At 49.2% G+C, this 22,396-nt stretch overlaps 2 protein-coding genes across 2 annotated transcripts; both read right to left on the bottom strand.

The window, feature by feature from the left end:
- Window positions 1-3,840: 3,840 nt before the first annotated feature.
- Window positions 3,841-9,703, bottom strand: UNC119 (unc-119 lipid binding chaperone). Its single transcript, XM_031468379.2, has 5 exons — window positions 9,416-9,703; window positions 5,747-5,860; window positions 5,142-5,244; window positions 4,814-4,986; window positions 3,841-4,542 (listed from the first exon to the last, which is right to left on the bottom strand). The coding sequence occupies exons 1-5, from the start codon at window positions 9,630-9,632 to the stop codon at window positions 4,430-4,432; spliced, it is 720 nt and encodes a 239-aa protein (XP_031324239.2). The 5' UTR covers window positions 9,633-9,703; the 3' UTR covers window positions 3,841-4,429.
- Window positions 9,704-10,725: 1,022 nt separating this feature from the next.
- Window positions 10,726-21,302, bottom strand: PIGS (phosphatidylinositol glycan anchor biosynthesis class S). The gene is made up of 12 exons (XM_010978981.3): window positions 21,245-21,302; window positions 20,831-20,970; window positions 20,634-20,745; window positions 18,240-18,329; window positions 17,878-17,969; window positions 16,368-16,575; window positions 15,943-16,085; window positions 15,139-15,253; window positions 13,796-13,941; window positions 13,137-13,237; window positions 12,147-12,357; window positions 10,726-11,806 (listed from the first exon to the last, which is right to left on the bottom strand). Exons 1-12 carry the CDS (start codon window positions 21,276-21,278, stop codon window positions 11,531-11,533), a joined length of 1,668 nt encoding a protein of 555 aa, XP_010977283.2. The 5' UTR covers window positions 21,279-21,302; the 3' UTR covers window positions 10,726-11,530.
- Between the last annotated feature and the right edge of the window lie 1,094 nt (window positions 21,303-22,396).

Raw genomic sequence — 22,396 nt, 5'->3', positions numbered from 1 at the left:
TTGCCCCAGCCCAGCCCTGGCTGTATAGGAAGTAGTAAAGGCTTTCTGTCAAGCCCCTAGGTGATGTGACCACAGGCCAGTTCTGACCAACCCCGGGCCTGTGTCTTGATACCCAAGCCCTCAAGGGCAGGGGAAATATTTCATAGGACTTTACTGGGACCCACTTCCTGGCCTCAGACCCTCAGACCCTGGGGACTCAGACAACCTGCTCTACTCCTCCGCCCTAGGCAGTGAGTGAGCCGGCCCCTGCGCAAATTAAGACAGGTGGCAAGCACATATGACTTTTGAGTCTCATGTTTGTTTGTAACCAGATCAAACTGCCAGCTGCTTCTCTCAGAACTGACCCCACACTCCTGCTTTTATGCTGCCCCCTGCTGGCCACTCCTCACAACGTGTTCAACCACTATTCAGGGTGAGCAATGTAGTTTGAAAGGATGCAGGGTCTGGAAGTTCCCTATTTATGGGGAATTAACCCTTTTGTTCAGGAGCCCTAAGGCTGAGGGTTCTAAAACTGGTTAGAAGTCACGAGTCCATGAACTTGGATAAAGAAATTACACCTCCATTTTCACTCATTTCTACCTCAAATTTAGCATTTCCCTTGAGTAAGAAGAATGTCAGGAACAAATCACAAGACTTTCACAGAATCTGTGACTTTGTTCTTAGAGAAATCACAGATTAGAAATCACAGACATTTTTACATTAGGTTACTGGCATTGAAGAATAGGTATAGCTATCTATATATAGTTTTTAATACATAAAATATACAGGGATTACAATATATTTTATGTACATAAAAAAACTCATTGTCCATAGGCTTCAGTAGATGATAGATAACAAAGGGTCCATGACACACAAAAAAGTAAAGCACGTTTGCTTTAGTTACTAGTGGGTGGGGAAGTGGAGGGTGGCTCTCAGGGGAGGGGCCAGGCTAGGGAGGAAGGTACTGGGGGCTTGGGACAGCAGCTCTTTACCAGCTGGAAGGGAAGCATCTCAGTATTTTATGATGGGGTTTGGGAGTCCCCATACGCACCACGCAGGCCAGCCCAGGTGAGCATGAGCGGTGGTCTCCCTGTAGTATTTGGGCTTTCCTGCTAAGCCCAGTGGTAAGGTCCTCATGACACCCCTAAGGAGTCAAAGCAAACATACCTGGATGACTTCAAAGAGACAGAATCTGAAGCCCAGATCCCACAAGGTCCATATCAACCTTTGAGGTCAACAACTCATTGTCGTCAGAGCCAGGACTAGCTCTACCCTACCGTCTTCTTCCTCCCTCTACTGTTCAGGGATCCTCTAGTTTCCTAAGAAAAGTACCAGGAACCAAATGCACCAAGTTGCACCATTAGCAGTAGGATGAGTAAGACTTCAAAAGAGGCAAGGGGCCAAGTCTTCTCCCAGCCAAGTTTCCTCCAAGGGACACAGGCCTCTCCAGATGAGTGCCTCTTTTGGTAAATGCTTCCAGGAATGAGGACCTCAGAAAAGAGACCTACCTCCCTCCCTGTCTGAAGGTGGAAGTTCAACAGGCCCATCCATAACCTCAACCTGAATCCACTTAGCAGGTGCACTGAGAACTGTCATGAGGGTAGTAGGGGAGGGTACTCTTTCTGACACCTGTGTTTGCCTAAAAGTCCAGCTTGCTTGCTATAGCTTCCCTGTAGATTTGTGTGACCCCATAAACAAAGCCTCCAACTCCAAACACTTGTATACCTCTACAGCCTCATCTGCAAACCAAATTCCCTCCCATTCCATGCCCCTTCCCCAACTTTGTGACAGCTGACAGTTCCCGACACTTACTTCCTGGTGAAATTCTTTCTTCCTTAGCTTTAACATAGCCTGCTCCAAAACGGGCTCCTGGCCCCTCTGCTCCTCTGGCTACTCTTTCTGTCTCCATCACTGGTTTCTCTCCCTCTGCCTCATTCTGTCTCCCTGGCCTTCCCTAGCATGGCATGCTCTCATTCTTTGACCCTCAATTGTGGGGAGTGGACTACTAGCATTGAGTGTCTCATTAATTGGAGAGCATTGCCATTCATGCCCTCTGCTCACTAAACACCAGTAGTGCCTATTGGCCACCCCATAATCCCAGCCACCATCACAACTTCAGCAATCACCTTATGAACAATTACCTCCAATGATCACCATCTCCAGCCCTCACCCATCTCCTGGTCTCATGGCCTGAATTTTCTTTCTCCTCCTGGTCAGTCACCTCATCCAGGACATCTGCATCACACCACAGCATGTCCGAACCTGAACCCATCACCTCCTGCTAGACTCCATCGTGTACCAACCTGGGCTCCCAAGGCGAGTGGCAACACCCCATCCACCCCAACATCCAGGCCACAAACCAGGGATTCAGTCTCCTCCTTGTCTCCAACTCCCTCATCCAATCAGCCACCAGTCCTGGAGATTTCACCTCTTAAAAATCTCAACTTCATTTATTTCTCCCGAGTTCCTTCACCTTTCATTTGAATTCCTGAAATACCCTCCTCAGCACCCCTCTGCCTCTAGGTTGGTAGTACATGACCTCTGGAGCCAGACTGCCTGGATTCGAATCCTGACACTGCCACTTTAATAGCTGTGCAACGTTGACCGGGCAAGTTAACCTCTCTGGGCCTGCATTTTCTGCAAAATGGGCATAATAATAGTACCTTCCTCAGAAATGATGGTGAGCAATCTAAGTTAACACATATAAAGCGCCCAGCCTTGGGCCTAGCACTCAATATATATTGGCTGTTATTATTAGTCTCACTCTTTCCAATCCACACTTCACTCATCTGCCGGAGATAATCTGATCAAGTCATTCCTGCTTAATCCTCCTCCGTGGCCCACTGTCTTCCTCAGGAGAAGCCCCAGCACCTGAACCACAAGAATCCACAGGTCTTTTACATGGAAGATTGTCACTTTCTTGAAAACAATGGATAAATCTTGCCTCCAGACCCTTGCTTTATGCTGTTCCCTGTGCTTAAACACTCTCTCCTCCATCTCTTCCTGTCAGAATCATCCTGAGTTTTCAAGCATCTATTCCCATGCTGCCACCTCCAGGAATCCTCCCCAGAACCCCCCAAGCAAAACGACTCTTGCTCCCCTGTATGCCCCGTTCATCTTACTCTAGGGACAGATATTTGTTCCCTGGGTCTCACTCATTTTAGAATCCCCAAGTTCAGCCCACATCCTGGCCCACAGCAAGGGCTCCCCAGAGCCCAGCTGAATTCCAGAACTTCTAGGCCTCTTAGGGTTAGATTAACTCCTCAGCCCAGAGAGGACTGGCATCAGGCACATCCAAGTTAGTGCCTAGAACAGTGGTGTGTGAACCTAGGCAAGTTCTCTACTTAACCTCTGTTCCTGAATTTCCTTCATTAAGGGAAAGAAGACCTCTCTGTGGCAGGGCTGGAGGCACTGTTACAGACAAGGCAGCCAGGCCTGGGGCCTCCCCAAGGCAACCAAGGGCAAGATAGCTCCAGTCCTTAGCCATAGCCCTGTCCACCTTCTTTCTGTTGAGGGAGGGCTAAAAGGACAATCTAATGGTCCTAGTGGCCTCTGAGGGATAGGAAAGGTGGGGTAGAGGGCAAGGCCACCTTCCCTTCCACCTCAGAGTCAGGGCCCTTGTCTCAGCCTCTGTTCTTCAGGGTTGGCTAACTTTGGACCAAAGCTTCCTCTCTCAGGGTCTGGGTCTCCTTTATTAAAAGAAAACCCTTTCCAGCTGCAATATGTACTAAATGCTGACTCTAGAGGCCAAGTGTGGTGTCAGGTGCAGAAGATTAGGAGACAGGACTCGGGACCACATTATTGCCCTCCCCCCACCCCCACCCCCACTCACCACCACTCACATGCCAGCTCACAACCAGAGAACAGAAAAGGAGAGTTTATTGAAAACTATGTACAGCTCGTCCAGCCCCTACCACAGGCTGCAATCAGGGTGGGTCCCTCCCACCCCTCAGGCAGTATCTCAGCCCCTGATGGTGACAGCCAGGGCTAGAGTCAGGGCCCAGACTCCCTTGGGAAGCTTGACTGCCAGATCCCACATGGATCTTCATCTGTGAATTTACAACTCTAAATGGTCTGTTGGTGGTGGGCCGGGGACAGGGAATGGGTCCCTGCCCCAACCTAGTCAAACCTGGATAGGGGAACACTATTCTGACACTTGGGCCCAAGAGGCCCAGCTAGTTTGTTGGGAAGTCCTAGCTACTCCTCTCATAGGAGGCCTTCCTGGACACGGAGGCAAACGGCCCTCCTACCATCCCACCCCATGTGCCAGGCCCCATGGGCTGCATGGACTTGGGCTGGAGACATCAGGCACCCTCCCACCCAACAGTGACTCAGGGTCCAGGGCTTCTGGAACATTCCTCAGGCAGAAGACTTAGGGTTGAGAGGTGAGTGGTGGGGTGGTCATGGTTGAGGGCCCAGGACCCTCCTGGGGTGGGGGGCAGTTTGGGGGTCAGGGCGTCCCACTGTAGGAATAGTCTGCTTTGTTGTGCATCACCAGCCGGTCATCCACGAAGTAGAAGCTGTCAGACTGTGTTTCATAGGGGTGACGGATCATCTCGTTGACTGCAAGAGAGGCCCAGTCAGTTGGGGCAAAGGTCAGGAGCCTGAGCCAGACTACTGCAGGGGCTTCAGGACTAGGGGATGGGGACAAGCTGAACAAAAGGTACCCCCGCACACCGGCCTCTTTGAGTCTCGGTTTCCCTATAAGTGACATGGGAATGGTGACAAGACACAGGGGACCCAGGGTGGGAGGACAGGGGCTCAGACCCACACTCCCTCCAACCTGGTCTCTCTGGTCCCCTTTGAGCCCCTCCCCTGGGCCCTGCCCACGCACTCAGCTCCTCAGAGAGAGGGGGAAAGTCATAGATGTGCTCGCAGGTGTTCTTGCTGCTGGGGATGCAGAAGCCGAAGTGGAAGTCAAAGCTTTTGAGCAGCTGGTTGCGGAAGTAGTGCCTCTCAATCATGCGGAAGTTGTTGACAGGCTTGTCTCCCACTGTGAACTCCACTCTGAGTGAGAGAAGGGGGTGGGGCTGAGCTGGGCCATAGGGTGGCCAGCCACGCTCTGGAGAGACCATCCCTCAGAGGGGCTCAGTAAGAACTCAGGAAGGGCTCGCTCCCACCTCTTCCCAACCCCCAGCCCTCACCCTGGCCCAGTGACTCACGTGGCTCCCACCTGCCTCAGGCGGAGGAAGGCAGGCGTGAACTGGTAGCGGACAAAGCGCCCAGCATTGGGGTCCAGGTCCCGCAGGTTGACGGGCAACCGCTCTGTAATGCACCCCAGCTGGGGCTCAGTGGGCTTCAGGCTGGGGCCGATGGCCACCCAAGTTTTGACCATAGGGCCGGCCTCTGTCTGAACTTTCAAAACTCCCCAGGAGATCCTGATGCACACTGAGGGTTCAGACCATTGGCTGAATGCTTCCAACTGGGAGTTCTCGGTCAGCCAGTCACCAATTTCAACTAAGGTTCCCAGAGCCACAGGAGACAAAAAGACCTGGGGTCTCCAGGACTGTAGTTCCCAGGCAGGCATGCAGAGGGCAGGCTGGCAGGGACTGAAGAGGCCGGACTACCCTCCCAAGAGGTCTAACCCCAGAAACACAGGGGAAGAACAGGCTCAGGCCCAGGCAGAGGTCCCCCAGCCTGCTGACTCCTGGAAAGGCCCAAGTCCCAGCTCTGCTCCGACTCTTCTGTGGCCTGAGGAGTCCCTGCGCAGCCCACTTCACAGCCCTCACCATCCTTCCTCTGTCGATGGCCCACCCAACCCACTCACCTGAGGCTGGAGGCTTCTTGATTTCAAAAAGGACAGTGCCTGAATCCATGTCCCGAATCTTGAACCTGACGAAGTCAATCTTGTAGATATTTTCCTCAGGGGAGCACAGGTAGTCTAGAGGAGATGGGCAGCTGAGCAAAGAAGGGGCCTACCCGGAAGCCCCTGCTGCCAGCTCAGCTTTCGTGGGATCCTGACCTACCTACCACTTTCTCTGATCCCTAAGGTCACTGCCTTCAGAAAGAGAGACCTGAACCCCTGACCTGGTGGAGCCTCCAGAGTGTGGGGGAGACATAGCTCTGACATTGGGATCTAAGGGGGGCCACATGGCTCCATCCTACTAGCCTCTGGGGTCAGGGAGGGGCAGCGAGGAGGTCAAGGCCACCTCCCTCACACTTGCTCTACCACCCAGTTGAGGGTCTTTATTCCAGCCTCTGCTTTGCCAGGGTTAGCTTGGTGACTTTGAGTCAAATGGGTCACTAATCTGATGGGGAGCAACCCCAACATGAGGGAAGATACAGTTCTGCTTTGGGGAGCCTTGCTCTAAGGGGGTGACACAGCTCTACCTCTGGAGACGACACCCCCACCCCCACCCCCACTCCATAGCGGCCTCTGGTGCCTCATCTTGGTGTGTCAGGCAAGGACTTTCTCTGATCTGGGTAGTGTTAGGGCACAGAAACCACCCCTTCCCTGTTCCTCCTCACACACACACACATACACCCCCGCCCAGGCCCCGCCTCTCCCCATAAGAGGCTTATACAAACCCAGCTCCCTTAAGCAGCTTAGCCAAAGCTCTGCTGACTAGCTGACTCAAGCCCAGAGCCTGGAATATTGGGGGGAAGGGAGTCACCCTTACTCCCATCCCCTGTTGATCTTCAAATGGAAGAAGGTCTTAGCAAACAGAAGGAACCCCCTCATAGGTCACCTATCCAACCTTGGCCCCAGAGAGAAGAGCATAGGCAAGGCCAGGAAGAGAGTGCGGCAGGTGCAGGAGGGAGTGTGCATGGGGTAAGGAGAGTCCTCGAGCCTAGAAGAGGAACCAAGAACAATGGTGATCCCTGCATGAGGAAGCTCAGGAATAGCAGGGCCTGATCTAACCCTCACTGCCCTTGCAGCAGCAACTGAAAGCACTCAGGGAGGCCCCAGCAGCAAATAGGAAGGAGCAGCGAGGTACAGCGTGGGCTCTGAGGCTATCAGCCTGCACAGCATCACATCCTCCCCATAGAGACCCGGAAATCACCCTCCAGGCCCCTGTGCCACCTCCTATTCCTCTGGGGTAGGAAGAGGAAGTGAATGTAAAGTCATTCTCTCTTCCCCAAGCCTGGGGCAGCCCCCTCCAGGAAGCCCTCCTGGTAGCCACTCTGGCACCTTGGGGCCCAACAGGAACTTCACAGGGCTTGGGAAGGGGCCTGAGCCCTGGCCTGCCCATCACAGCCCATAGTAGGGAGAGGAGAGGAGAGGAATAGAAGTGGGCAGCCCCTACCTCACCCTGTACACAATTTTAACAGAAAGTAGGCACTAATCCAAAGGTGTAGAACGAAGGTGAAGGGCATAAGGAGAGGATGTGGCAGAACTGGGAACTGGATCCTAGTTGCCCAGCTCCTGGATCCTCATAAAGCCCTCCTTCTTCCTCCATTCTAACTTTTGGAGACTCTCCTCTCATTTGAGAACAACTTGCAGACTGACCTTAGTCTCATCTACTGCAAACCCAACCTATCAACCCCTCTGTCTTTAGAGGAAGTAAGGAACAGCAGATACCCATGGCTCAGGATACCACAGCTAAGCCCTCCCTCTGCCAGAGAAGGATGAGGTCTCGGACCCAGGGTCAGGCCAGATAAGCGGCAGGGTGGCCAAGGGCTTAGAACACAACTGCTCCCTTCCCCTCAGCCACAAATAGCTTCCTAAGCTGGATTCAGGGCTGGGTAATCCAGGAAGAGCTAACCCAGACCTATGTGATTAGGGTCAGAAGAGACCAGGCAGAGGTTCCTAGGGTGAGGAGAGTCCTGTAACCCTGTTCTCAGCTTCTACAAAGGAAAGAGCTCCTGTGAAGCCCCGTTCTCTACTCATCCCCCTCAGATGCTGCATCTTGAAGGGCCATAAATTTCCTCCAAATTTAGAGACACAGTTGTACATGGGCTCGAAGCCCCCATAGTTGTGAAATAACCTCTAAATTAACCTAGGACCCGGAAAGGCTGGATACCTTATAAGGAAGTTCTGCCCCAGAACTAACCTGAATCCTAAATGCTGCTATTGCGAATTACATCCCAATTAACACCAACATCAGATTGGTCCAGGTCCCCTCCCCCTACCACTGCCTGTTTGAGCAAGGCAGCTCAGTGCTCTGGGGGCCCAGCCAAGAATGGCTGCTGCCTGGCTCAGAGAGGAGGGAGATACTGGTCCCCCGGGGACCCAGATGCACAGGCCTAGACCTGTCTTCATGGTCTCCTCCACAGCTCTGTCTGGAAGCCCTGAGCTCTGCTGCTTCTGCAGCTCCAGAGCTCAGGTCCACTCCAGCATCTGCCCCCTCACCCCTACAGAAGGGCTCCAAGAAAGTTGCTCTCGCAGAGGGAGCCAGGGCAGGATTACTGATGAATGAGACCAAGGTAGAAGGCCATTGCCTCTCCAAATGCCTTCTGTTCTTTGAGGCTCAGCCACTGCCTCTGCCACGAGACTTTCTAACCGTTGTTCCCTGCCTATAGTGGCCCCCTCCCCTGCCCTGAATGCCCAGTTGTCTGCTTCTAGGCAGCAGCCATGAGCAGTCCTGTGGGGCCCTCAGTACTACTGATAAAAGAGCCCTATTTACAGAGCACGCACATTATGCCAGGCACAGTGCAAAATCAGAGGATTTATTTTCACAATAGCTCTGTAGGGAAGGTGTCATTATCCCCATTTTGCAGATGAATATGCTCAGAGAGGTGACGTTATTAGCCCAAGGTCACACAGCCAATTACACGGCAAACCTGAAACTTCAACTTAGGCAGTCCAACTCAGAAACTCAACCACAGTGGAGACTTGGCCTCCCAGAAGAGAACAGGCCCTAGTCCAGGCTAAGGGGGGGGGGGGGCATTAACCTTAGTCTAGGCTAGAGGGGCATCCCTTGAGAGGCCTCAGAGGGAACCAACTGAAAATTCCTGCTCAGGTCCTTCCCTGGGTACAGGGTATGGCTCCAGACTTCCTGGGGTGTCCAGGGTGAGGGCATTAATGGCTGGGAGAACTGAGGGTCTTAATGCCACCTAAGTAACTCAGCCTCCACCAAGGCTCAAGGGTGGAGGAGACAGGACAGACTGCACTCAGCCCCCCTCCTCAAAATTGCAGAGAAAATCTTCAAAGGGCTCTGAAGACTACCAGGAAGGGGTAAGTTGCAGCTGCTGCCCCACCTCCACCATGGGAAAGGGAGATGGACTTCTCGAAAAGGAAGGAGTGAGGTGGTAATAAATCTCTAAAGGGAGAAGGGGCGCAGAGAGAGATCAAGGAAAGGGGGGACATGGAGATCTCAGGATTGGAGGCAGAAGGGTAGGGGACACAGGCGAGGGGGATCCGGGTGGGGGAGGGGAGGCGGGGGGCAGTGAGGGCGAGAAAGGGGGCGGGGGCCCGGGCTCCGCGCGCCTCGAGGGCCCCCTCCCGCGCTCTCTCGCTCCCGCCCGCGGGCGGCGCTCCCTCTCCGGTGCTCACCACCCGTGATCCGCTGCAGCCCCAGCACGTCCTCCGGCCCAATCGGCGGTTTCCTCTGCAGCGGCCCCAGCCTGGGCCCGGGGCCTGCCTCCAGCTCCGACTCGGACCCGGATTCGGATTCCGCCTGCGGCTCCGGTTTGGGGTCCACGCTAGGGCCCGAGGCCCCTGGAGCGGGCTCCACCCCCGTCCCGGCCCTGCCGCCACCCTTCACCTTCATGGCCTCGCGGGGCCGCGGCTCGCCTGCTGCCACCACGGCTGCCTGCGCCTGCTGGATCCGAGAGAAGGGGGAGCGTCCGCAGCCCCGCCCCCGGCCGGGGCCCCAGGTACCGCTCCGCCCCCGGGGTGGGCCGGGCACTGGCCCCGCCCACCTGGGCTTCTCACCCAGGACAGGATGGGGGCTCGCCCCTGGCTTCATTCATTCTTTAGGCTTCATTCATTCTTTCGATAGGCACTTACGGAGTCCTGGCTACCTTCTCTTCTTACTCTCTGTGCTCAGGCCACTCCACTCGTCCCTCTGCCTCGCAAGCGAGTTCTCAGGGTCTTTGCCTGGGATGCTCTTCCCCAGATGGCCTCCTCTGGTCCTTCTGGTCTCAGTCCCAATGACATCTGCTCAGACGCCCTCTCAAACACCCAATCTAAAGTATTATCCCCGAGTCACTGTCTAATCAGCCTGTTTTTTTCTTTCTAATACATTATCTTAAATTAGTTTCATTTGTTCACTGACTCACCCTCCTAAAAATCAGTTCTGTGAAAGCAGAGATTTTGTCTTTGTTCTCTACAATACCCAACACCTATTCCCATTGCAGCCTGTGCTCAAGAGTTGAGCCTTAAACAACATGGATTTGAAGTGCGTGGGTCCACTTATATGTGGATTTTTTTCAATAGAAAAGACTACAGTACTACACGATGGGAGGTTGGCTGACTCTGCGGATGCGAAATTGCAGATACACAAGGCCAAATATAAATTATACCCTGATTTTTGAATACATGGAGAGTGGGTGCCCCAACCCTGACACTGTTTAAGGGTCAACTGTACATTCTTCTTTTGAATTTATGAATCTGAGGGCTTACACTGGTACAAGCTATTATCTCCCAGACCCCCTGCTAAAAAGCAGAAGTAGATGCTACAACCCAGGATATACTGAGGGACAAAAGTCTACAAGTGTCTAGTCACCACAGGGCCCTCCAGGACAGGGAGGCAGGAAGGGCACATGACTAGATGGAAACAAAGTGGACTAGCGAGCCCAAGAGAACAGTTACCAGGAAATCATTACTTATACACGAATAAAGAATGAAAGGTATGCTCATACTTTGTATCATTCCAATTCACATTCATTCGATGTTTATTGAGAGCCTAGAATATGCCAGACACTTTCACATGCTCATCACATTTAATCCTCACAACCACCTTGTAAGGGAGGTATCATTAGAGCTATTTTAACAATGAAAAACTGAGGCTCAGAGAGGACTAAGTAGCTTATTCAAAGCTCCCTAGATGATAAGGGCAGAAGCAAGGTTTGAATTCAGGCATGTTTGATCTCAAACCCGGAACTCTCCCTGCTGCACCACACTGCCTCTATGAAAGGGTAGAGAACCTCTGCCACATATAGCATCAGGCTTCACCCAACAGGTGTAGCCAGCCAGGAGGGAGGGGAGTAAGGGAGAAGGGCCCAGAAGTGACAGGTACCTGGCCCCTTCCATGAGACCAGTGCTAGGGCTTTCCCTGAGGGGTCAGAGAGAAGCATGGAGGGGAAGGGCCTAGAATCCAACCCAGGGCTCAGTGCAAGAGGACTGTGAGGAATAGGGCAGAGGCATAAGATGCCCCTACTCCAGAGGGAGACAGAAAAGGGCCTTCAAGTTTAAACCAAGTTAAGAAGACCCAGATGATGTGTCTTTTGAGGATGGGGTAGGGGGGATGAAGTGGGGGGGGACCTGAGCCAGAAGAAAGGAAAGGAAGGATGAAACCCTCTTGGAGTGTTATACTTTGACTGCTAGAGTGGCGACAGAGGAGGCTGGAGACAAGTCACCCGTGAAGGGCCTCATTTACCTGCCTCTCAATCTAACAACTCTCATCCTGACCAGAAAGGAAGGCTTCCTACTGAGATGCTGCCCTGCTCAGTCTATCTTCTCTGGCTTTTTCCAGGACTTGCGAGTCTCCCGGAAGATCTTGAACAGGGACAAAAGGATGGGCACAGCCATAGGCAGGAAGAGTGGGATGTAGATGGCAAACTTCTGGTCATCAGGGAAATAGAGGAGGTGGAGGAGCGAAGGATCAAAAAAGGCACGCTCTGAAGATGTCACAGCTTCCTGGCTGGCAACAAAGGCGGATGCCAGGTGCCCAGAAGCCAACTCCTCCGCTGCCTTCTGGACTGCAGCTACAGCCCTGTACACCTAGGAAGGGAGCAGGGGGTTACCAATAAGTCCTAGGCATCAGCTGGTGGGGAGGGTGGGAGAGGGCCTCACTGTGTCTTTCGTCTACCAGACAGGTTGCCTGGAGTTCACCCAGGATATATGGAGACTAGTAGTAAAAGGGCTAGGGTGTATTTTCTTAGTGCCTGCCTAATACCTCACACCCCCATCTGGACTCCTACTGGGGAGGAAGCCTGGGGTACTCAAGGATGGCATGCCCACACATTGCTTGCACCTCAAATGGTTCTCTGGGTTCACCACACCCTGGCCCTTGCTGGCCACTCCAATCCTGGGCCACAGAATCCATCCCCTGCCTGCTTACCTCAGATGCCACATCGTCCTTGATGACAATGTTGCTGATCTTGCCCAGAAGCTGGGCCAGGGAAGTGAGAGTGGTGGTGGCTGTGGCCAGGTTCTCCACTGACCGAGCCCAGAGCAGCCGATCTAGCTCCCAGGTCATCAGCCCTTCATTCTTAGGCCCTGAAAACAGGCATTTTGGAGGCACCTGGGGCTGAGCAATCCCAAAGAGCAGCCTGCAGGAACAGTGAAGAAGGTCAAAGGGGCTGAGACTAGAAGGTGGGAGAAGATGGTTAAGATTCCTAGAGTAACTACTAGGATTTTCAGTCTTACCCAGAACCACAGGGTTTGTAGGAAGTGCCTCAGGGTCTTGGGGGGTGAACGGCAACACTAAGCACTCTGAAGCCCCAAGCCCTGCTCTAACCAGTGTTTTCACTTTTACCTGTTTCTACATTGGACTTCCAAGATCTTATGTGAAAAAAAGGTTCCATGGCTAAAATATTTATGATAACACCAACTTAGTTTAATTCCCCTCACCCTGTCTACCTTCTCTTTGAACAAATGGGGCCCTTGAACCTTAGCTAAGGGATGATCTAAGACCACCTCTGACAAGGCAGGTGCGCTGTGCCTCTCTAATCGTGCACTCATGGCAGACATTGCTAATCAACCAGAATCCTCTTTTCTGATGAGCCCAGACAGAGCCTTAGAATCCTCAACATTGGCTGTCAGGAAGTCTCCATCAGGGATCTGTTAGCATAAGAATTAACAGCTATTTTCTTAAGCACCCCTAATCACACTCATGGACCTGACATTCATAGGTCGATTTTTCTTAAAACAGTTTTTGTTAGCAACTAGTCCTTCTTAGAGACAGATGAAGTGATCCTTGGAAACTTTTCTTGGGGGCTCTAGGCACAGCCAAGGTATCTCTGGCAAGTAAGAGTTCATGCCAGTCAGCCCAGGAGACTGGGGTCAGACTCAGCAGCCATGCCCCCAAGTGAATCCCCCAGGATCTCACCGCAACTGAGCCAGGAACACCTCCATCACTCGCACCATGTCCACATCGACTCTCACTGGCAGCTCCGAGGCATTGTAGGCTTTGGGGTCCACATTGTAAACCTGCAGGGGGAAATGAGGTTGCCTCAAAATCATGCCAGGACCATACACAGCTCTGCCCTCGACACTCTGGAGGCCGAGAGAGAAAAGGAAGACGTATTCTGTGGTCTTTAGAAATTACAATATTTTTGGAATACCTGCTATTTGGAGCTTTATATAAATTGTGTCCATTATCCCCCCAAAAGTCCTGTTAAAGAAATTTTTTTTTTATTCCATTTTAGAGTTCCTACCCATGAGACACTCTCAGTCTAACAGGGGAGACAAAGTTCCCAACCTTGTAAGACTTCCACAAACAGGGCCGAGAGCTAAGATATACACAGAATAGTCCTAAGTCAGTGCAAACTGCAAGTCCAAAAGGGTCCTATTACAGAAACACTGACAGAAATAAGAAGCAGTGGGGCTGGCAGAGGAGGGGATCACAGCACCCTCACACCTTGATGCCGGTCCCACCACAGGCCGGGCCACAAAGGATGCCAGAGAAACAACAAAAGGGATAGTCTCAGGGAACATCTGTCTGTCCTTGAAGCTTGGGCTCCCAGATCTGCATGGTGTGACCATTACCATAATGCCACCCCAGCGGGGACTGTGGAAGGCGTTGGTGGCCACTGGAGCCCCATCCTTGTCCTGAATGTACAGGGGGGAGTGGGCCAGCTCAGGTACATAGAGTAGAAAGTTGAGCACAGGGTAAAGGGAGGCAGCGCTGGATCCTGTGGTACAAAGAGAAGGGCAATCAGAATACCAAACACGTTGGACCTAGATCTTTGTTCCAGGTCAGCCTTTTAACTTGCTGGTCACTCACTCAGGGCCTCATCTTCTCCAACTGATAATCACTAGAATATCCTCCAGGCCTGGGTTTCTGTGGTAATGAACCTCTGAACATTCTCCCAAGATGTGCCACACACATGAAGTGCAGTCCTCAGCCCCAAACTGCTCCTAAAATCGCCCCTCCTCTAACAGGTACCCCCCCCAAGACAGCTCTCTTGGCCACTGCCACAGTGCCCCCATATTACTATAACATATGTTTTATGCACAAGTACAAATCTGACCTCTTGTCAGTTCCTGCTTAACATCTTTTAATGGTCAACTATCCATACCAGGTTAGTTTAAACTCTAACATGGTCCTCTATGATCTGGTGCCTGCCTGCCTTGGCAGCGTCATCTTGGTCACTCTCTCACTATTCAGCCACACTAAATTTCTCTGAGTTTCCTGAATGTTTTCATGATCTTAACTCTTCTGCATCTAAGCTCATAATTCCCTAGCCTGAAATCCCCTTCTATCTCTGTAGTCAGCAGTGCCATAAAGCAATCCTTAGGCCTTTGTTTGCTGGAGGAAGGAGGGAAGGCAAGGGGAGGGAGGAAGGACGGAAGGAAGAATTCACCAAGGCCTCATGCGCCACTCCTACCATACCCCTTGGTCCACACTGGCCTAACCCTGTTGCCTGAAATTCTACAACTAGTGATCTACTCACTTCGGTTTCTATTACAGTTCTTGGTCACACCTACTCTTCCTAGGTACCAGCTCCAAAATGAAAAACTGGAATCCTAGCTTCAAGGTTCCTCAATCTCAATCAGGAGAAGTGCCAATTCAAATTCTGCCTTCATGTACTTCTGTTGTTGTCTTTTCTACATGTGTGGCCCGTATCATTCCTGGATGGCTTGCAGGGAGTGAGACAGATTATCCATTCATTTATAGAAAGTGCCAGGAATATTTCATAAATGCTTTTGGATATGACAGTGTGGAGATGGAGATGAGAGTCTGAATGAAAAAAGAGCCTAAATGCCCAGCACTTCCTCAGACCAACCCAATTTGGGAGCCATCAATATATACAACCCGCCTCCCACCCTAGGCTGAGCCTTCAAGGTCCCTCCCCAACCTGGCAGAAAGACCCCTATCCTCAGCTCACCGAGCCGGGACTCCACTGGGTTGATGACATGGGGGAGGCTGTGTGCGGCCAAGTAGTAGCTGGAGGACGCTGGGTCAAAGCGGGGGTTTACCCCCAACACTGCGTAGTAAAGGATCTGTAGAGCCAAGAGGGAGGACATTATTTTGTTTACTAATTTATATTCCACTTTGTCCTAAGAAAAGATTTGAGGTGTCTTAAAAAGATAACAATTAGGACAAGGTAAACTCTAAGAGGCAAAAACAGGGCTGAGAGAAAAGAGGAGTAGGGAAAAAATAACAAATCTAAGGGGAAAGTTAATACGCTAAATCTAGGCTTTGAAAATCACATATTTTACTAGGCTTTCTAACAGCCTAAACAAATAGCATAATTCAGTGTCCACAAGATCAAATCACATCAGTTGTTCAGAAGTAATTCCTCCCACTACCACGACCTGATAAAAATTTTTTCCACATATTCTCTGAGGACACTGTCTGATTCAGAAAGTTACATTTTTCATCTTTACTATTACTACGTTAACATATTTCAGAAAGTTTTTTTTTTAGGAAGTTCCCCATGGATAACACAACTGGTGAATACAGTCTAGAGGGAGCCATGAGGAAGTTAGTTTTTTAACAAGCATTGACAAACTCCCCAAGCTGGACACCATAGAGGGAAAGTAGACCCCAGAACCACAGGCGTACACGGGAAATCAGAATCTCTGAGAGAGGGAAAAACAGACTACATTTGTAAACACTAAATACAGAGCGACTTTGAAAAGGATGGTACAGCCAGGAAAAGGGCTCCTCAGCTCACTCCCAGACTCACCTGAGAATCTACAGAGAAGTTGCCCGCAGCACTGAGGGCATTCAGGAAGGGCTGCACATAGTGCCGGACAGCCCCCTCGATGTCCCAGTGGACGTCATGGGACTTGGGGTCGGGGTTCAGTAAACTGAAGGTGATTTCATAGCCTATAGAAACAGGAGTCAGGGAAGTCAGAGGCTTCTGTGGCTCAAAGGCAGCCTGTATCCCTGGCTGATCTGAACTTGTTTCCCGCCCCCAGGATGGGGCTGGTTGCCAGCATGGAACCACGGGAGGATAAAACTGGGATGAGGAACACTGAGTGCTTTAAGAAAAAGATGAAACCACAGAAGAAAGGAGTAAAGAGGTTGCATGCAGATTCCCTTCCTGCCCCGATGTCTCCAATAATTCATTTCCTTCTCCCTGCCCACAGCAAAGCCTGGTCATCTTACCCAAGCTGGACTTGAGAGGCCGCCTCTTATCAGAGCTCCACTTGTCCTCTGGAAGGTGGTCAGCCAGGGCCGCAGCAAGCACATCCTCAGTCAAAGACATGGCCTGGGCTACCTGGAGTATGCGGCGGCCAATGATGTTAAAGGCCTCGCGGTGTATTATCCCCCGCACAACTGCCATCCTCTTGGGCCCAATGTAGCTCATCATATCCTGTGAGAGACAAGCAAGGGACAGAATGTCCATGGCTCAGAGAGGAAAGCAGAAGAGCAGTCTGGCCCCTGTCTTTGAGAATCTGGCCTTTTGCCACCGACCAACAGGCCTGTACCTCTCTCTAGATTCAGAGTGAACTATTATCCCAGCATTTCTGAGTAATAGGTGTATGTGAGTGTTTTCATTCATTTCAGTTCCCTTCTCCTTTCCAGTTAACATAGATCCAGGAAATATTTAAATTGTTACGGGCTGGAAACTAAGAGATGGCATGCTGAGTGAGAAAAGTGGAATAAACACACAACTGGAAAGTTTGATACAAGTAAATGGCAAAGAGGCAAGTAGAAGAATTTTCACAGCAGCATTATTTCTAATAGTATAAAACTGGAGACAATCCAAATACCCATCAGCAGCAGGGTGGATAAACTGTGATATGTTTGTACAATGAAACATTAGACAGAATTTTAAATGAACACATTAAATTCAACTACATGTATTATCATGGATGATTCAAACATAAATGTTGAGCAAAATGAAAACCAGGGAAGAACGTGTGCTAAATTATACCATTTATATAAAGTTCAAAAACTTGTAAAATTAAATATATTGTTTATAAAGATACAACCTATGTGATGAAATGTGAAAGAAAAGAAAAGGATACAAAATATGGTTACCTTGGGCCGAAAGGGAATGGGGTATAACCACGGAGATGCACTATATTGTAGTTTGCAAGCTCCGGGTGAGTACTTAGATGTTCATTAAATTTTTCTTTCATCTTTTTGTAATAATTAAATATTTCATTACAAACTTAAAAATAAAATGGTACCTGGTATAGCTCCCACTGAGCCTTTTGCTCATAAAGTGAAGAGGTCAGTGTATTGCTTATATTATCACAATCCATTCAAACCAGCTTCTTTCAAACCTGATTTTTTTTTTTTTTCCACTTTAAATGGTCACTGGAGGTTGAACCACACACAAGCCTTGGATTTAGAAAGACCCAGAGTCAATGAAAAAACCTCTCTTTGCATTCTGTTTAAAAAATACTTGAGGGGGGAGGGTAGAGCTCAGTGGTAGAGTGCATGATGCCTTGCGTGCATGAGGTCCTGGGTTCAACCCCTGGTACCTCCATTAATAATAAATAAATAAACAAGCCAATAAATAAATTAATAATTATATTTTTTTAAAAATTCTTGAGCATTTTCTGCGGCAAATGGAAGAAACGCACAATAGCGCAAGGAGGAGAAGACTTAGGAGAGAATGAGCTGAAGGGATAAGGCAGGGTCGCAGCCTCTCTGCTCTCCCTACCTGGGGGAGAACTGAGGAGTGTTCAGAGATCACATACACAGTCAGGGAGCCCTCTGCTTGTTCCGGTGGCTCAGCCAACATGGTTTCTGCCTCTGGAGACAAGAGCAGATGGTGTACCAGGAGCAAAAACACCATTCCCTCTCCCTCTGGCCCCCACAGTGCCGAATCCATCACTCTACCTCCCACTCACACCCAGCTGACACCGTGGCCAGGCTTGGCCCTCAGTGGCCCAGGCTGAAACACAAGGTGTCTCATTCCCAGCCTTCCCAGAGAGAGTTTGGAGTAAAGACAAGGTACGGAAACTATACACTTAGAGAAGGAAAAAGAGGGCTTCCTATTAAAATGATCACCCCTTCCAGTACCTTGTATGCTGCCCAATGACAGGGCTTCTTCCTCATGGTCCAAAGCCCTCCGATAGGCCTTCTGGAAACGGCATTTGATTTTCAACTTGTCTGAGAGAAAAGGAAGAAGCATGAAGAGGAGAGTAAATGTCAGACCTCTGCCCACCTTTCCAGCCCTAACACTGTCCAGTGTCTGAGGACAGCAGCAAGACTGTTTGCAGAGAAAGACCAAGAAGCAACAGCCAATTCTAATGATTGCTGGATGGATGATATAAACACAAACATTCTACCTCTTCCACTTGCCCAGCTCTTGCCTCTGCCTGTAGACACACTACCTTCAACCTGAAGTACCCTCCTACAGGGAAATCCATTATAATATTCATTACATTAACAAGTAAAGGGAGAAAAACCACATGATCACTTCAATAGGTGCCTCAAAATAAACTCAGTGAACATCCTTTTTTTTCAGTGAACATTCTTGATAAAAATAAGATGTACACTTAATAACAAAACAGTAAATACAGTTCCATTAAAATTACTAATAAATCAAGAATGCCTGCTATCTTCTCTATTATTCAGCACTGCTCTTTCTGAAGTTCCTGATCAATGCAATAAGTGAAAAAAGATAAATTATTTTCCAAGAGAATCAAAGAGAACCTACTAAAAAATGGTTACAAGAATATGCAAGAATCAATAGATTTCTGATAAATACCCGCAATACCCAATTAAGAAGGCAACTATTTTTTAAAAATCCCAATCAAGCTTCTGTGTTTAGTTGAATTGTACCTGCTTTTTGTATTTTGAGAGAGTGTGACTATTGAACTTGAAACCTTTAAAAAAAAAAATCCCAATCGCAGCCATTATAAAGAACATAAAAATACCCAGGAATAAATGTACAGAAGTATCAGAAAAAAAAAACCCCAGGGCTTTACTCATTGACATAAAAGAAGATCTGAATAAAATGGAAAACACATACATGGCACCTAGATGGAAAGACTAAATATTCTAAGGATGTCAATTCTCTCCAAGTTAATCTAAACATGTAAGGCAGCCCCAAAGATTTTTTTTTTGCCCCCTGGAATATGACAAGCTGAACCTAAAATTTATTGAAGTTCTTCTTTATAGAAGAATTCCAGGTCATATATGCGGAAGAAATGATAGAATTTTAAAATTGTCATTTTGCAACCTAATGAGATGGATTTCAGTATTAACGGATGCTAAAGCCATCAGATGAAAGGTTGACAGGGAACTAAAATAAAGAAATCAAGCTGACAATAACTGAACTCACTAAATCAGCTTTGTATAACCCAAAGTGAAACAACCAGCCATTACACAATACAACGTGATAGGAAGTACACTACACCAACTATAAAGTAGTCTTGCCTAAAAAATCAAACTTGATTTTGATCAAACCTCTAGATCGAACTACCAGTTTATAAGAAATATGAGTAATAGAGGAATATATTAAATGCAGCTAGGAGGAAGCAATCTGCCAAATCCAGAATGTTAGATGTTCTGTCAAACAAATGACCTGGTTTCTCCAACAAATCAATGAAAAAAAGCATATTGGGATGGGGTAGGGGAGGCTGATAAAAGAGACAAAAGAGATTTTAAAAAATGGAGATCATAAAGTTAGGATTTAATGAGGCAACACATTTAAAGTGCTTCACCTATTTTCTAGCATATAATGAACAACTAATATTAACCATCATTATTACTGGCTAATGCTAATCTCTCACTCCTCTCCTAATTTAACCTGAATTCCTACACAGCCTTTAAAAATTCAACTTAAAAATTACAACCTTTGTAACCTTCTCTACCTTTCTTTCCTCCAAGACAGTTGTAGCTTCTTTCTTAAGTACAATCTCTGTTTCTTATATATTTGTATATTTCTACTGTGATTTCTTTAAGTGTCTCTATCCCCTACCTATGAATTTCTTGAAACCATTATCAATTTCTTTCTCTATTTTTTATGTATGAATTTTTAATTTTTTAAAATTTTCTCACATTATCAATTTCTTATTCATCCCCAAATTCCTGATATGTAAGAAGAGTACCTAACACTCAGAAGTGCTTAATGGTAAACTAAATAAGGCCTGCATACAAGTCGTAATTGATTCCAAACCTTGTTTTCATTCCACTACATCCCACTTCCTCCCCTATCCCCTAATGAGCATCAACTGCTTCTGATCAGGTAGCATCACTATTTCATGAATAAAACTGCCACCTTAATGATAAATACTGAATATAAAGCTGCTTTTCTTCTAACCTAACACACTGTTCATTCAGAGAAGCCTTTTAAATAAGTTTTTAATTACCTTTACGGGATACTCATGGTCCTCCTATCCAACCTATCTCTGGACTGAGCTCAGACCAGAAAGGTAGCCCTGGACCACCCTACCCCCAGGAACTCACACTTCAGAGGGATCTCTCTCTCATGCACAACGGTGAAGGGCAGCTTTTCCTGGTCGTCCAAGGGCACTGACTCCTGGGTAAACACGACGGTAACTGGCACCATGAGCCGGAGCTAGGGGAAGAAGCGTCAGGGCCATCAGCTGAGTCTCCACATTGCCAGTGGGCTGTCCCCTGGCCATCCACCACCGAGATCTTACCTGCAAGGAATTCAGCCCTCTAATCTGGGAGTAAGGCAACGGGGCCCGGTAGGTCTCCGTGGTCTTCCACCAGAGCGGTAGCCCCAGCACGATGGCCACCGCAGCGAAGAAGAGTGCGGCGCGCTTGCCTCGGACCACCTCTAGGGGAACGGGGGGAGCCACTGAGGCGCCAGAGGTGGGCTCGGGTGCTAGCCCTACCCGCGACGCGGAGCCCGGGCAACCTGTACTCAGAGCCTCTCGGCCCGCATTCGTAGGGATTCCCGTGCGAGAGGCCCAGGCCCCAGTCTGAAGGGATCCTGTCTGAGGCGAACCCCGACCCCCAGTCCGTGGGACCTCTGGCACACCACAATCGCCACCCCTGCATTCGGCCCTCGCGATCCACGAGCCGCAGTCCCCACTCGAATGTTACCGCACCTAGATCTGTTGCTGCAGCCCCGGCGGCCGCCATGCTTGCTTCCGATTGCCCTGGCCGCCGAGGGGCGGGGCTACATAGGCTTCCCCCAATCGGAAACCCGTAAGGAGGGGGCGTGCCTACGGCAGCGATCGCGGCCAATCACGAGCGGCACTTCAGGCTCGCAGGCGGATAAAAACAGGCGATAGGTGAGCGGGGTCCGAAGTTTGAAAGGAGGTTACCCGGGCGCCAAGGGATGGTTCAGTAGCGGGTTGCGGCGTTGTCAAAAAACATTCACTTGATTAGTGCCCTCCTTCCTTATGGAACATACTCCTAGCCCCAAAGGTTAAGAGCACAAACTCTGCAGCTGTTAAATACTAGCTGGACGACCACAGGAAGCTCTAAGCCTCAGTTTTCTCACATGAAAAATGGAGATATTTACTAAATTGAGGCCATTCATGTAAAGAATGGGGCCTGGCACACGGAAAGTAATCAAAAGTCACCTATCACGATCATTGTTTATCATCACTATCACAGAGCTCCTCTTCCGGAGATGCAAGCTAGTAATATCTTTTTAGAATATTTGGCTCGTTCAATATTTTTCAAATGCTTTTGAATTCACTTCCAACTTGTAAAAGTCTGGATACTTGACTTAAAATTCTTGAAAATTCATGATCACAGACTCTGGATCCTGATCACTTGGGTTCAAATCCTAGCTTCACCACTTAACCTGAGTGATCTTGAGAAGTTAACCTCTCTGGGCCTGTTTCCTCATATTAAAATAGGGATAGTAATAGTATCCAGTTTATATAAAATTGTTATAGTAAATGAGTTAATAAATGTAAAGTGATTAGAATAGGACCTGGTAGGAAAGTGCTATGTAAGCATTAGCTATTTTTGTTAATATAAGATCAGGCCACACTGGGCTCACATTCCCCTATTGCAATTTTAAATAGCTGGATGGAGCATTTGTTGTGTACTTTACATAGAGCATGGCCTCCCCAGTTCACACAGAACACAACCAGCAGGTTCTCTCGTTGTTTCATCTGCTCAGATAGACCCAGCTTCTTGACCAGCCAAGTGGTCAAAGTTCAGCATGAGACCTCACCAGGTCTGCTTTTGCCCAGACCCTTAAATTGGCTCCCTCTGTGCCCTCATCTATCCCAAATGAGAGT

The sequence above is a fragment of the Camelus dromedarius genome, chromosome 16 (genome assembly GCF_036321535.1).
Source record: "Camelus dromedarius isolate mCamDro1 chromosome 16, mCamDro1.pat, whole genome shotgun sequence".
NCBI lineage: Eukaryota > Metazoa > Chordata > Mammalia > Artiodactyla > Camelidae > Camelus > Camelus dromedarius.
This window is presented reverse-complemented; position numbering and strand designations above follow the sequence as displayed.

Coding starts and splice junctions, on each gene's coding strand:
- UNC119 (XM_031468379.2), bottom strand. CDS start 9,632: ATGAAGGTGAAGGGTGGCGGCAGGGCCGGGACGGGGGTGGAGCCCGCT. Junction 5,861..9,415: donor GCTGCAGCGGATCACGGGTG/GTGAGCACCGGA, acceptor CATCTCCTCTAG/ACTACCTGTGCTCCCCTGAG. Junction 5,245..5,746: donor CAAGAAGCCTCCAGCCTCAG/GTGAGTGGGTTG, acceptor GGTGCATTACAG/AGCGGTTGCCCGTCAACCTG.
- PIGS (XM_010978981.3), bottom strand. CDS start 21,278: ATGGCGGCCGCCGGGGCTGCAGCAACAGATCTAG. Junction 13,238..13,795: donor CCCGCTGGGGTGGCATTATG/GTAATGGTCACA, acceptor TTCCCCCTGCAG/GTTTACAATGTGGACCCCAA. Junction 12,358..13,136: donor GTGTTCCTGGCTCAGTTGCG/GTGAGATCCTGG, acceptor CTGTTCCTGCAG/GCTGCTCTTTGGGATTGCTC.